Source organism: Plenodomus lingam, assembly GCF_022343315.1.
Source record: "Plenodomus lingam strain CAN1 chromosome Unknown contig_7, whole genome shotgun sequence".
NCBI lineage: Eukaryota > Fungi > Ascomycota > Dothideomycetes > Pleosporales > Leptosphaeriaceae > Plenodomus > Plenodomus lingam.
In genome coordinates this window covers 290567-304389 of record NW_027093971.1, presented here as the reverse complement: position 1 = coordinate 304389, position 13823 = coordinate 290567, and the positions used below count along the sequence as shown (strand labels likewise).

Sequence of the window (13823 nt, the reverse complement as noted above, 5' to 3'; positions counted from 1 at the left end):
GACACCTATCCAGTTACCCTTGTTTGGTAGCGCATCCCATCCTGTATCCAATCCCTCGCGAACGCCCTAACCAAAGAGACCAACCGCACAATGCTAAACGCCCCGCTATGTCCAAATCCAAATCCAAGATCGAAACTTCAAGATCCCTTCCCCCGCCTCCAGATCCCCTTGACGCTGAGAATCAACAGAATTCTCAAACAAAACAAATCTAGTGCCTGATCCCCTGCATCCAGCGATCAATCTGATCCCTCTGCCTCGGATCCATGGGCGACATCATCATGGGCATTCCATTCGGCCCAATCATCATGGGCATCCCATTCATACCCATGCTCATCTGCATGCCCATTGGCATCTGCATATTCGAGACGCCCATGCCCAGATTCATACTGTTCATCGGCACACCGCCCATGCCCATACCCATGTTCATAGTATTCATTTGCATACCCCCCACCCCCATCATACTTTGCTGTTGTTGAGGAAATGGCTGCATAGCGCCCATGCCCATCATCTGGGGATTTGCGTGGCCCATGAGGTTGGGTGTAGACATCATTCCCATAGAATGCATGCCTAGCATACTTTGTTGTTGTTGTTGTTGCTGCTGCTGCTGCTCTCGTTGTTGCTGGAGTATCACAGCAGAAGGAGAAGCAGCCATGGCCTTCTTGTACGCCTGAATCTTCAATCCAAGAGGCTGATCATCGTCATGTTTCTCAGCTCCCACATCTCCAAGTAAGGGGTCAACATGCATGGCGCCATAGCTACTCGCACGCATATTCTGCGTAAGACGCTGTTGCTTCTTGCGCTCTGCTGCGACTTCGTTTTGCTGGAGAAGACTTCCCTGCGGGAGGTGCGAGACGAGCATTTCATTCGAGACTTTGCGCGCTTCGTGGGTATTGTTGATGGGATTTTGGGAGAGAATGTCTGCAAGGCTAGAGGTAGAACGAAGGGGTGGGCGGGAAGCTGGTGCGCTGTCGCCACGGGCAGCGGCTTCGGCTTGGAGACGGGCACGACGCTGGCCAAGAGTTTCTTCTTCGTCGGCGGCCGGAGCAGTGTCTGTTGCTGCCGTAGGGGTGTCTTCGTTTTGTGAGACACCAAGTTTGCTGAGCATTTCTGAAGCGAAGTCTCCGCTGACTGTGCTCTTCCGAACATCCTCTCCTAGAGCGGCACTGAGGGCTTGTTTTTCCTTGAGACGTTGCTTCCGTTCAAGCAATGTTTCACCTTCCACATCGCCATCATCCGGGTCTGGGTTCCCAGTGGTAGGAACAGCAAGGTTTAACTGGCTGGGAGATTCATACTGTTGTGCTTGTTTATTGGGGCTTGCGCCGCGAGGTTTGTTGGGATCAAGGCCACGCAGGCGATTGCGTCGACGACTTAAAGGCTCGTTATCTTCCAGCTCTCTCTGTGCAATTAAACCGAAAGTAGGTTGACTCGTTTCTCTTCTAAGTGGGCCACCGCCAGGTTTATACAAAATACCAAGTGGCACATCGTCCTCCGAGTCCTCATCTTCCTCGGCATGCGCTTCCCAAGCAAGGTTGACCTTTTTCTTGATGCGCCTTTGCTTTTCCTTTTCAGCAACATCGTCCATCTCAAGCAGAGTCTTGCGCGAATTGATCATGCCTTGTTCAACTAAAGTTGCGTAATTCACTGTTCGCGTTTTCTGCTTTGCCTGTCGAATTTGGAGTTCTGCAAGCAAGGTGGTTGGCGCGCCAAACTGCAACTCTTCTTCCTCCGGTTCCTTTTCTTCCTCATCCGCTGATGAATGCTCATCATCGTCGTAGATATCGTCAGGATTGCGATGTTCATTCTCAAACGAGTCCCTCTTCGTGGCGTTGTCGTGCTGATTGTGTGGACCCCGAGCATCCTCGTCGCGTTCATCAAGTTCGTCGCCCAGACTCATTCTACTTTCGCTAGCCTTGACGATCAGAAGATTCATGTCAGCGGAGCTGTTGCGCTTCTTCAGCTTATTCAACGGTTCGCCGTTGGAATTATTCTTGGTGTCCAGCACATTGAAGGAACTCCGCCTTCTCGTTTGAGCAAGGGTCGAAGGTACTTCTGGTAGATGAGACTTTCTCCGCTTTTGTTCTGGTGCATATATTTCTTTGCCGGAACTGCCAGAAAAGGGGTGATCTGTGAAGGCAGAAACCGGGGCACGAGCAGAAGCATCGAGGATGCTTTCGAGGGTTTGCTCAGCAGAGTCACCTTTGACTGCAAACTCCTGTGACTGTGGGGCCTGATCAAAGTAGGCACTTGCACGCAATTGCGGGGGTAGCCCCATGAGGCTCTGACGGCTCTTTCTGTTATTGGCAGGAGGTAAGTCGGCCATGTCACCAACCATTGCGGCAGATTTGCGATTCTCTTGCTGCATCGATTCTAGGAGCTGGGTCCTTCGTCTGGCTTGGACGTTGCTGGCGGGCAGCTGTGATAGGCGCTTTGGTAGATTCAACATTTTGGGAACAGGAGCTGGGTAGAAGACCATGTTGTCATCTGGTGGAGGGGCTCCCATGGGAGGCATCTCAGAGTTTGGACGCATCTGAAATGACAAGTTCGAGGACTGCCGTCGATGGTTGCGACTCTGCCTACTGTGCGGTGACTCGGGTTCCTCTTCAATCACAGTCTCCGGGGCATGAGTGCCGTCAAAGTCTTGCCACAAGGTACGGGCTTGGTGGGTTGTGTCGGTAGAGGCAGCGGTGGGGGGTCGATCTGGGTAGTCGTGATGGCTTGCATACTGTTGGTACTGGTTGTGGTCGTGTTCGTGGTCACCCTGTGTCGGTCCGGAACGTTCTGGGGTGCCAGCCATGATGACGTTATTCCGCAAGTCTTCCGGCAGGTCATTTGCAATCTCATCGTAGATCTTTGTGAACGAGGAAACCTTGCGTTGCTCGACTGCGGGTGGTGAACGACTGGAGTGAGTAGCCAGAGGAGCCGACTGGAGTGAGCGCGGGGAGCGCGAGTGTTGTTCGAATCTTCCTGCATCCTCTACGACTTCTTCTGGATGGACAATCTGGCCTAATCGCGAGGTTTTGGACTCGGAGCGCTGGCGTTGGAAGGAATTGGACGGGTTCGTCCAGGAATTGGAACGAACGGAGCCGACCGGGGAGGTGATGTTGTAGCCCCCCGGCGAGTAGCCACCCCATCGTGCATTGCCATTGAGGTCGACAATGGAATTTGCGTGGGAGCTGGCCGACAGGCCGCGGCTGCGCTGGCGTGTGAGCTCGTCAAAGGTTTGGATGGAACGCAAGGAGGATCGCCGGCTGTCAGACTGCTTCAGTTGGGTGTGTAGTTTGCGGATCTCCTCGCCCAAGTCTGAGCCGCCCTCGCTCATGCGCTCCGCATGTTCCTCAAGGCGCTCGATGTTGCCGACGTACGCTCCTTGTAGTGACTGCAAATCGGGCATGGGATGACGCAGATTGGCCACCTCATCTGTGACCGGCGACCGCGTCGGAACGGGCTGGGACAGAGGCGTTGGAGAGACCATAGCGAGAGAATGCGGCAAGACACAGGACCAAAACACGCTAGAAAAGAAGACAGTGTATAGGCCAAAAGGCCAGAAGGCAAGGTAAAAAAAATGAAAGGCGCGAGCAAAGAAAAAAAAAGGTCCAAGGGGAAATGAATCAGCGTGTTGTTTTGCACCGAAACATGCACCTCCCCGGACGCTTTCCTCCCAATAATAGCACGCGTTGCGTTGTGACTAGGATGTTTGTTGAAGACGGAAGAACGCGAGATGGGTGGCATGCTCACCTCCCAACGCTTAGTGCCCGCTGCCAGCCTTGGCGCAAGTCACGTTTTGCTGTGGGCACTGCATGCATGTGTGGGCAGTCCCGCCGCTCCACCTACCGACCGGTAGGCACCTGATTCCTGGCACTTCTTCCCAAGCTTGTTCCCAATCACCAACACCGACAGACATTCACTCTTCCCGGCGGATCCAACGCGCCTGGCACTGTTCATGTAACAGAATTGCCAGCGTAGAATCGCCCCAAAGCTTGCGACACCATTGCGGCCAATAACAACAACCACCACCACCACCACCATCACCACCATCGCCACCATGGACGACGGAGCCAAGAGAAAACGCAGCTTCAGACAGGAGGTCAACAACAAAAAGGCCAAAACGAGTGATGGCAGCGCACTCAAGTCTGGCTTTGGAGCTAAGATGCTGGCTAAGATGGGCTACAAGGGCGAGGGCGGTCTAGGAAAGGAGGGTGCAGGTATTGCGGAGCCCATTCAGGTGGTCATGCGCGGGACCAAGGGCGGTGTTGGAATCGTGGCGGAGAAGAGCGAACAGCAGAAGAGGGAAGAGCGTAAGAAGGCCGAGGCCAATGGCGAAAAGTATGTCGATACCTCGGAAGAAGAGCGCGAAGAGCGCAAGAGAAAAAAGGCAAAGGCACGAGGCGAGGCGCGCACACCGACGGTGCGGCCGAAGAAGACCTTGTTCGAATTGGAAGCAGCTGGTATGCATGTACCTCTAGCCCTACAGTCCATAATCGATGCGACAACGGGTACGTCTACACCCACTTCCGGTCTGTCCCTTCGCGGACCCAACGTTGTGCCTTTTGAAAGTTCGCTGCAGGCACGCGTACGGAGGGACTTGAACAGCTTCTCGGAAGCCTTTGAGGAGCTGGATATTGAGTCAAAAGCCATTGCTCCCCAAGAATGGGCCCTAGATGAGGAATTGGGGGCATTGGAGAAGCAAATAGATGAGCTTGAAGACATCAAGGCAAGATTGGAGTCCCTCCGGACTGGCACATTCGATTCAATCTGCAATGGCTTGAAGAGCTTGCGTGCCGCCTATCCCTCAAAACCACTACATCGCGAATCCATCGCCATTATACATCCTCATTTCTCCAAAGCAATTGCTTCTTGGTCGCCGTTGGACGATGCGCTTGAGTTTATTGCAGCATCCTTCTCTGAGCTGGCAAACATCATTCTACCAAGGAGTAGAAGAGTCACATCCCAGGCGTATACCTACCCTTCAGAGGCGTTGGTCAGCCGCGCAGACATTGATCAAGTCGACACCATAAAGCGCGGCACTACCTCGTCGTATGAAACGATGATGCTCCGGCTCTGGCTGCCTGCAGTAAGCTCTGCGGTGACACAATGGGACGTCAAAGACCCACATCCCATGGTCCATCTCGTAGATACTTGGTCACCAGTCCTGCCGCCTTTTGTAGCCAAACGAGTACTCGACCAAATAACACGCAAGCTCTCCACCTCTATCCACGAGTGGAATCCGCGCAAATTCAAGAAGAGTCCGCACACTTGGATTGTAGAATGGCTGCCTTTTCTCAAGTCTGCCGATCTGGATCCCAAGGGATCTGGTCTCGTTGCTGAGATCAAGCGCAAGATTCGACATGCATTACATTCGATGGACCTGTCAAGGGGCCCTTTGCCTGGCATGGAACAATGGCGCAAGGTCTTTGGAAAAGAAGAATTTGATCGTCTTATCACATCCCACCTGGTACCGCGCCTGGCGACTCACCTCAGGGATAATTTTGAAATCAACCCAGCCGAACAAGACCTAGCCGCTCTCGAGACTGTCTTTGCCTGGAAAGGCCTCGTTTCGAATCAGGTTGTTGGGGAGTTGCTCCATGCGCAGTTCTTCCCCAAGTTTCTCGATATTATCCACCAGTGGCTGTCGAGCGAAGAGGTCGTTTTCAAAGAAGTCGAAGGCTGGATTGCATGGTGGCGTGACGAGATACTCAGGGATGAGATCAACAGTCTTCCACCTGTTGAATCTGGTTGGAACGAAGCCTACACGCTCATTAATCAAGCCTTGGATCTTGGTGACGCGCGGACCACCGATCTGCCAGTTCCTCGCGCACGCGGTACTGCAGCTTCCCCTCAAACACCCCAGTTCTCCCAATCGGTCAACAAGGAGCCTCCCAAACCTGCACCGGTAGTTGAGGAAGCGACGTTCAAGGACGTGGTAGAGGAATTCTGTGCCGAGGAGAATCTGCTCCTGATACCACTTCGAGAGGCTCATGAGGTTACTGGGCTGCCACTTTTCAGAATCACGGCAAGCGCGACGGGTAGAGGAGGAGCGGTCGCGTATCTCAAAGGGGATGTGCTGTGGGTGCAAAACAAGAAAGACAAGAGCATCTGGGAGCCTACTGGACTAGATGAGGGACTTGTCGCGAAAGCAGAGGGCAGATGAGGGAAAGGATCGACGGCTCTCCGTCTCCTCACGATGTGTGGCCATGGTGCAGTAGAGGGCGCTGGCCTATGCTTCCGTCATTGCAGGGTAAGCTCCCGAAACTTGTTTGGGCAGATATGATGCTAGCCATGGCTAATCCAGCATCGGGATGATGTATCCTTGGGTAGTAGGTGCGCCGATATCCGGGTGGTTGCAGGTGTTCGCGGGCAGACGTATGATGATGCAAATCGAAAGCGGCCCTCTTCTCAAGCATTTGCACTCACTTGCCTTGCCTCTGCCCATTCGACAGACTTGGCTACCTACAACCGCATTGTAAGCATGGACGCCGGTCAGGCGACCCTCAGATGGACGTCGGAGCATCTCTTTCCTCAAGCCAAGACGAGCCTACGTTGGCCAATCTCGTCCACCGTCACACGAGCCGGCGGTGATACGGTCTGATAGAAGGAGGTAGGGGTAGCTAGGTGCTGCAGATGATTGTGAATCCACTCGCCTTCTCCGCATGAATCGTGGGCAGTTTTCGCGTAGATTTTTTGTGTTTTATGCGACGAGGATAGGGCTTGATGGCAGCTGTAGGGCGAGGATCTAGGCGATGGCTGCTTATCAGGGCGGACGAAGCAACGACGAGGCTCGTGGCGACTGATTGTGATGGAGAGTGATGGGGAGAGTGATGGAATGGTTGATTCGCAGGTGGTGGGCGCTTAGGATGGAAACAGCTGGCGAATCAGAGGCGATGAAGGCACGAGGTGTGAGTGTACTACTTATAGGACGGTCGTGTAGTTTGCAGGGAATGGCCCCCCGCCATGGCCCATGGCCCCATTATGCAAGCGGGAAGAGCGGACCGCTTTGCTGTGCCGTTTGGGCATGTGATGTTGTACCGACTATAGTAGTACTACTGGTAGTAGGTAATAGCAGGTACTGTACTGTACTCTACTGTAGGTAGGTACATGGAGATGGGCCTGGAGGTAGAGTACTCTAGTAGTAGTATGGTTGGTGTTTCGCTGTTTCGCTGTTTTTTTGGGTGTTCAAAGAAGGGTCCAACGTTTGTTTCTCATCTTATCGCGATACCTGACCAGTACCATACTCTACCTAACCACCCCATTCCCCCCAATCTGTCCGCAGCATCATCATCACCATCACCATCACCATCATTCTCAAAGTCTTGTATCCCTCCAGACGCCGAATCGAGGCCGCGCAACCGCAGCCATGTGTCGGCAGCGCACCGTTCCTGTGCTAGTAGCAGTGCACAAGCGACCCCGCCTCAGCGCCTGATTGAGGGCAACGACTGGACGCCTTCATGTTGCTCCCCAATCAGCCAGTCCAATCAGAGGCCACAACCACCACTTGCACACCCATCACACCTACTTGTTCATCCTTCTCCTGCACCCGACCACTTGCAGACCGCTGCTAGAAATACATTTGGAAAAAGCCACCCTCCCTCCCCCCCCACCTCTTCATCCTTCATATCGCCATGTCGCCTGCTGTTACACTCTGCACTTCAACCGGTTCCTCTCTGTCGGATCCTGGACAACTTGCAACTACACTTACGCATTGGGTCCTGGATCGACATCACTGGGGGGGTATGAGAAGATAACCCCTCCCTTTCCCTCTTCTGTCTTATATCAATCATGCTTGAGAGAGCGCTTCTGCCAGCACTCTTCTCACTGCTTCTCCTTGTCTCAGGTGGATCTGCTCTACCTTACGCCTCTCCCGACAACTCTCGTGATTCTACTCCATCCGCACAGAACAGGCAGATTGCTCCGTCTCAAGCAACGAGCAAACGGACCGTTTTGCCATACCAGATTGGTGGTGTTGTCGGTGCTTACGTTCTCACGGTGTTCATCTGGGGAGTCCTGCTCCTCACTGTTGGTAGAAAGATGAGACGAAAAGCGCTTGAACCTCCAAAGGAATTGGAGTTGGAATTGCAAGATAAGCCGCCTCGTATGAATGGACTTGCGTCGCCGCCACTATCAGCTCGCTCCGCGACATCGTGGCTGAAGAAGTTTAAGAGGAATGATTCGGGTGTTGGCAGCACACCACAAAGTCCAATCGTCTCGTCTCCCACCTCATTCGACCAGACAGTCATCGATGCCCAACGGGATCAAGCGCAAGCAGAAATGGAGCGACTCTACGCGGCGGTCATGGACCATGATGCCAAGAAGCACAACTCGCAAAGTAGCGTAGAGGCGCTCGAGGTGCCCATTGTGCGAGAACCACAAGGTCGTGAACGAAGAAGACCTTCCGCCATCAGCGTTGCCCGTTCCCAGGACGACACTCCAGCTTCCCCCGTCAAGGCTATTTACCCACCAGACTACAAAAATGGGCCCTCGACCGCGCCTCTTCCACGCGATCGCATACGAAGCGGAGAGCAACACCCCCCGCCAAGCCCTCGCAGCATCCTTTCTAAGCGCTCGCAACAATCTGCCTCCAACTCAACAAACGGTAGCAAATCTGCACGCTTCAACCTCAAGAACCTGCGCATTTCGGGCCCCATTCAGAAGTACCCTGGAGAAGCTTCAGACGACGAGGCCAGACGGCCGCTCTCCCCACGCTTCTATCAGCCCGGTGCACCACCCTCCCCGCCCACGCAAACGAAATCTCCCACAAGTCCCTATGACCCCACCGAAGAATTGGACCAAGTTCAACCCCTACCCCGGCCCGCACCACAACGTCTCGCCGACCCGTCAATCCAGCCCGGAATCTCCATTACAAGATCCTCCTCCTCCCCCTCCTCATCACCCAATCACTCCCTTCCCCTCCGCTCCTTTGCCACACCACTCGCCTCCCCCGGCATCCAAACCACAGTCCTCGACCGCCGCGTGGATCAATTAACGCTCGGTACACCGAAGACGGGGGTCCCGTTTACACCGTATAGCCCATACATGCCCTTTACGCCCATTACCCCTGTTACACCCAGTCATCTCGTCAGTAAGCGAGACCGTAAGGCCATTGCGAAGATGGAGGGAAGGCGCGCAAAGAAGGAGGAGTTGGTGCAGAGTCCAAAGGAGATTTTTGGGGACGCTTATTAGACAAGGAGAGGGAGGAGAAACTGGTTCGAGGACCTGTGTTCATGTGTATATGATTGGATTTTTCTCTGGATTTAGGTGGGATATATCCTTTTTGATTGGTTTGGATTGGTTGCATTAGCATGGTTCTTCTTTTTTTCCTAATCCATGTCTATCATTTTTCTCGTCTCTGGAATACTGAGGAGGACTGTCGGTTGGCATGCCTGTTAGTTCATGGTTGCGATTCCAGGTTCTCGCGTTGCATGTTAGTTCATCTCCCCCCCCGAGGCATGGTAAGTATCTACGTGTAGTTGAAGCATAGTCGCATGACTAGTTAAGTAGTCACTTAATCGCAACGAATTATAGATTCGTCACGAGCACAGTAACATGCTACAAATGAGTCATTTCATAGGAAGAGCCGTTCCGATTGAATAACATGCGCCCAGCTTTTCCCTTTACGTCTAATATGTATTGTCCCGGATCTCGCTATCGTGGAGAAAAGGGAAGGGGTGTCGTTCATTTCTGTGTTTAGCAGTCTTTGGATTAGCAAAGGATGGTACGAGTACAGAATGGAGGGGCTTCATGGGGTGCGTTCCTGCAGCATGGTGCTAAGATGGTGGGGGTAGTGTAGGATTAGTATTACACACACACGCACAAACAGATGCCTATTTCCATCCCATAGTCCCCATCATCTCCATTATCTTCACAGATATGATGCCAAAGCAACAAAATCAAGGGCCAATCTAAATTTATTTCTTTCGCTTTGATTCCTTTAAAACCCCCGCTCCACATGGAAACTCATCCCATACCTCCAAACGAATCAAGTCTACCAAAATCGCCCCTTGTTTCCCCGCCTCCGCACCAGGAAGAGAGCAGTGCAAAGCCAGCCTGACTGACAGCGCTCAGCCCGTGCGCCATAGATGCATGCCGGTCCGCCACTTCCTACGCGTCTCTGCCTCTACTTCCAAGGATCCATACCTCCAAACCTGACTTCACGAGAATCAAAACCATGCTGCGGAGCCATACAACTCAAATGCCCGTGTCACTCGAACCCACACATCCTCCTTGCTCAAGAAGGAAAGGAAGACCAAATGAAAAAGACGCTAAATGCACCAAAATCCGCGCAAACGAATTAACACAACGCTCCGCTTTGCCACAGAAAGCCAGGGAAAAAAACGAACATCAAAAAACAAAAGAAAACAAAGAAACCCGATCCTTGTTTGCCATACCTTTTTACACAAATGAAAAATTCGGAGTAAGTCGGGTGGAGAATTGTGACCACCATGATTGTCGATGGAGGGACAGAGGGATTGACCGATTTAGATGGAAGAACGCCGGTACGCCGATCGCTGAGTGGATGGTGATGCCATTTTTCTGTTTTGTGTGTGTGTGTGTTTGTTTGTGCTGATATTTATTTAGTGGCGAACATGGGCGTTTCCTCTTGCGCAATGTCCCCAGGACTGTCTCCTTGGGGGCGGGTATACTCTGTGTATATAGTTTGAAGTAATGAAGGTCTAGAAGTTAGCGAGGCCATTTTTGGAGTGGCGCTTGCTGAAACGTTTCCTCCCCTTTAGAGACTCCGTGTCGCCATGGATTTTTTGGAGATGGCCGTGTCGTGATGCAGGTATGTTGACGCCATCGAGAGCAGAGTCTGCTCCAAGAGTACTCGTTGGGCTAGGCAGATTTGAGCCTAGGTCGTTCAGGGCGGCATCGCTGGTATATGAATTTTGCATAGTTTGTGAAAAGGCATAGTCTCGAGCTTGTTCGATGCTATCGAGCCATTCTTGGCTCGAGTATTTGCTGCCATCAGGATCGCTAGTAGTACTCTTTGGGTCTTCAAAGACGAATTGCTTCTCTCGCTGGAATAGGTTAGCGAGTTTGGCTGACGAAGACAACGAGGGTTGGACGAACTGTTTCCACGAGCCAGGCAGTCAGGCCCTTTGAATCTTGGAAGGATCTCCATGAACAACCGGCACCAAGTAAAGAAATCTCCTCTTTGAGTTTCTTATCATTGGTACCGGTGGCGCACATCAAGACGCGAGCATTCGAGGTGATCATGACAAGTCTTGATCGCTTCTTAATCGTGTTTCCGCCAAAGAAGCGCGAAAACTTCTTGGGGGCCTCAATGGGTTCCTCCTTCCCACCGACAGGGTGCCCTGCTGGGTGCTGGGTGATCATGAAGTTGCCGAGCTTGAGAATACGTTCATCCCTCTTCGTAAGTACCGGGGACCAGTCAATGTCGAGCTGAGAGGGTGGTGGCAGTTCAGTGATGAGTCGTGGCTTGGGTCGGGGCTGCGCGCTGCTCGAAGGCACAGCACGTGTTTCTGATGGACCTGACGCTGAATTACCAATGAGACGAGTACTCGAAAGCGGAGCGGCATAATTACCGTTGAGCTTAATGGGCTCCTGCGCTGGTGGAGTGTAAGACTTTAGTCTCGGAGCCTTTTGTTTCCACAGCCCTTTACCCCACACGATACCCTCGAAGAAGGCATGGTTCTTGATGTGTTCCATTGGCAATCGCGTCAATGGATCCAGAACGAGTAGTCGTTCCACCAGATCCTTTGCGTGTGGTGGGAAACCGTCTGGGAATGTATATTCCAAGCCAACAATCTTCTGAAACGTTTGATATTCGTTTGCAGCCTTGAACGGAGGCCGCCCAGCGAGCAACTGGTAGATGATGCATCCAAAAGCCCACAAATCGCTTGCTTTGCACGCGTTCTTATCCGTGAGCAGCTCGGGCGAGACATACTCTGCAGTCCCGACAAAGGATTGCGCACGATCCGAGTCGACGCCTTCTAATGGATCACCAGTGGTCGAGCCTACACCATTGGGTTTCCTCTGGTCTAGTATCTTTGCTGTGCCAAAATCGGTAATCTTGACGTGCATTGCATCGTCGAGCAACACGTTTTCAGGCTTCAAGTCGCGGTGTATGACGCCCTTGTTGTGCATATAGTCGATGGCATCCAGTATTTGCGCGCCGTAAAATCTTGTGCACTCGACATCGAACGTGCCCATTTTTTTTAGAAAGCCCAACAGCTCTCCACCAGCTGCAAGGTCCAAAACAAAGTATAGCGATCGTTCGTCTTGGAACGTGTAGTATAGACGGACGATGCCAGGATGCTCCGTCAGTCGGTTCAGCGTGTCCTTTTCAATGTTGACGTATTTGACCTTCTTCTCCTTGATGATGTGTCGCTTGTCCAGCACCTTGATGGCGTACTCTCGCAGGGTCTGGCGGTCGGTCGCTGCCAAGACAGTGCTATAGGATCCCTCGCCCAATGTTCTTCCAAAGTTGAAGTCCTTGACTCCCTTCTTCATCACGCGCGTGATGGGCCTCCCATTCTGGTCCATGTCCTGTCTTGTGCTCACCGCCGCGCCCTTTTCCTTCCATTCCTCGGTGCTGGAGAGCGGGCCGCCTTCGATGCTGTAGGGAGAGCTCGACAAGTGGGACATGACTGGCGGCGTGCCGTCCATGGGTATCCGTCGTGAGCTTCTACGGGGAGGGAGTGGGCCGCCCATGGCCGACATCTGCGCCGACTGGCGATAGGGGTCCCGCCTGCTGGCTTCTCGCGCCGGCATGTTGCCAGGTGCGACTCGTGAGCTAGCTGTGCGCCTGACGTCCATGGTCATGGCCTCATCGTTGTATCGGTAGGTGCCCGGCGCGGTGGTGGAGCTGGTGGAGAGGTTGGGGTGCTGGTACAGGCTGGTGGACACCGGCCGCTCCCGTATCGGTTGCGAGTTGGGCTGTGGTCCATTGCGCTGGGGGACGAGGCCAGCCGCATAGGGGGGATAGGAAGCCTGATGCTGGGCCTGGTGGGCCACGGGTATCGACTGCCGATGGTCGAGACGCGGTGAGTGGGATGACGACGACGATGCTGTTTCGGCCAGGGGCGAGGGGAAGCCCGACGGGGATGTGGAGGGCGAGTGGGCGCCATAGGCACTGGCGGCGACGGCGAGGGAGCTCTGGGGTTGGGGCTGGGGCTGGTCCTGCCGGTCGTACTGGTGGTATGCGTGTGTGGGGGGTTCTTGGGGCCGGGCCCTGTCGGCGGTGATGGTACTCGACGACGAAGCTCTCGAGGGTGACGACGATGACGACGGGGGGGCTTGCAAGGGGGCATTCGCGTTGTCCTGGGGCTGCTGCGACAACGACGACGACGACGGCAGCGGTGGTGCTGCTGGTGCTGCTGGTGCTGCTGGTGGCGGCGGCGAGTCTTCGTCCTCATCTGGGTTTGCGATGCGCAGGCCGCCGAGGGTCTGCGACAGGCTCAAGTCGCCATTCATCGTGGCAGCCAGTGGGCAGCAGGGCTGGCCGTCAACGAGTCGAGGGCTGCAGGCACAACGACTACCCGCGGCGCGTCCAAGGCGGCTGGTCGGTCAGCGAGGGTGGTTGTGGTGGTGTGTGGGTAGCAACAGCGGAGACGGAGGAGGCATGGGGGCGCCCAGAGGCCAGAATCAGCGGGTGGGGAGGGGGGATGGAGGGGACGGGGGGGGGGGGGGAAATGGTGGCTGTCAAGGTGGAGGATAAAAAGGTTGGTCGATGGCCGATGTGATGTTCGACGCTTTGCCCAGTGGATGTCGCATGTCTCGGCGGAAAACTGCTGACACCCGTCGCCCGCCTCAACACCACAAGCAAGCCATGGCTGCACTGGCTGCACTGGCTGCACTGCACCCACACT

At 54.0% G+C, this 13823-nt stretch overlaps 5 protein-coding genes across 5 annotated transcripts; 3 read left to right on the top strand and 2 right to left on the bottom strand.

The window, feature by feature from the left end:
- Positions 1 to 208: 208 nt before the first annotated feature.
- On the bottom strand, positions 209 to 3472 carry IAQ61_009950 (uncharacterized protein; the record flags this gene model as incomplete). The annotated part of the gene is made up of 1 exon (XM_003837737.2): positions 209 to 3472. The coding sequence occupies one exon, from the start codon at positions 3470 to 3472 to the stop codon at positions 209 to 211; it is 3264 nt and encodes a 1087-aa protein (XP_003837785.2).
- Positions 3473 to 4042: 570 nt separating this feature from the next.
- On the top strand, positions 4043 to 6148 carry IAQ61_009949 (uncharacterized protein; the record flags this gene model as incomplete). The annotated part of the gene is made up of 1 exon (XM_003837739.1): positions 4043 to 6148. The coding sequence occupies one exon, from the start codon at positions 4043 to 4045 to the stop codon at positions 6146 to 6148; it is 2106 nt and encodes a 701-aa protein (XP_003837787.1).
- Positions 6149 to 7092: 944 nt separating this feature from the next.
- Positions 7093 to 7731, top strand: IAQ61_009948 (uncharacterized protein; the record flags this gene model as incomplete). Its single annotated transcript, XM_066098598.1, has 1 exon — positions 7093 to 7731. One exon carries the CDS (start codon positions 7093 to 7095, stop codon positions 7729 to 7731), a length of 639 nt encoding a protein of 212 aa, XP_065951425.1.
- A 42-nt stretch (positions 7732 to 7773) lies between these two features.
- IAQ61_009947 (uncharacterized protein) lies at positions 7774 to 9174 on the top strand (the record flags this gene model as incomplete). Its single annotated transcript, XM_003837741.2, has 1 exon — positions 7774 to 9174. One exon carries the CDS (start codon positions 7774 to 7776, stop codon positions 9172 to 9174), a length of 1401 nt encoding a protein of 466 aa, XP_003837789.2.
- Positions 9175 to 9854: 680 nt separating this feature from the next.
- IAQ61_009946 (uncharacterized protein) lies at positions 9855 to 13428 on the bottom strand (the record flags this gene model as incomplete). The annotated part of the gene is made up of 2 exons (XM_066098597.1): positions 9855 to 11009; positions 11062 to 13428. 2 exons carry the CDS (start codon positions 13426 to 13428, stop codon positions 10665 to 10667), a joined length of 2712 nt encoding a protein of 903 aa, XP_065951424.1. The 3' UTR covers positions 9855 to 10664.
- Positions 13429 to 13823: the final 395 nt, after the last annotated feature.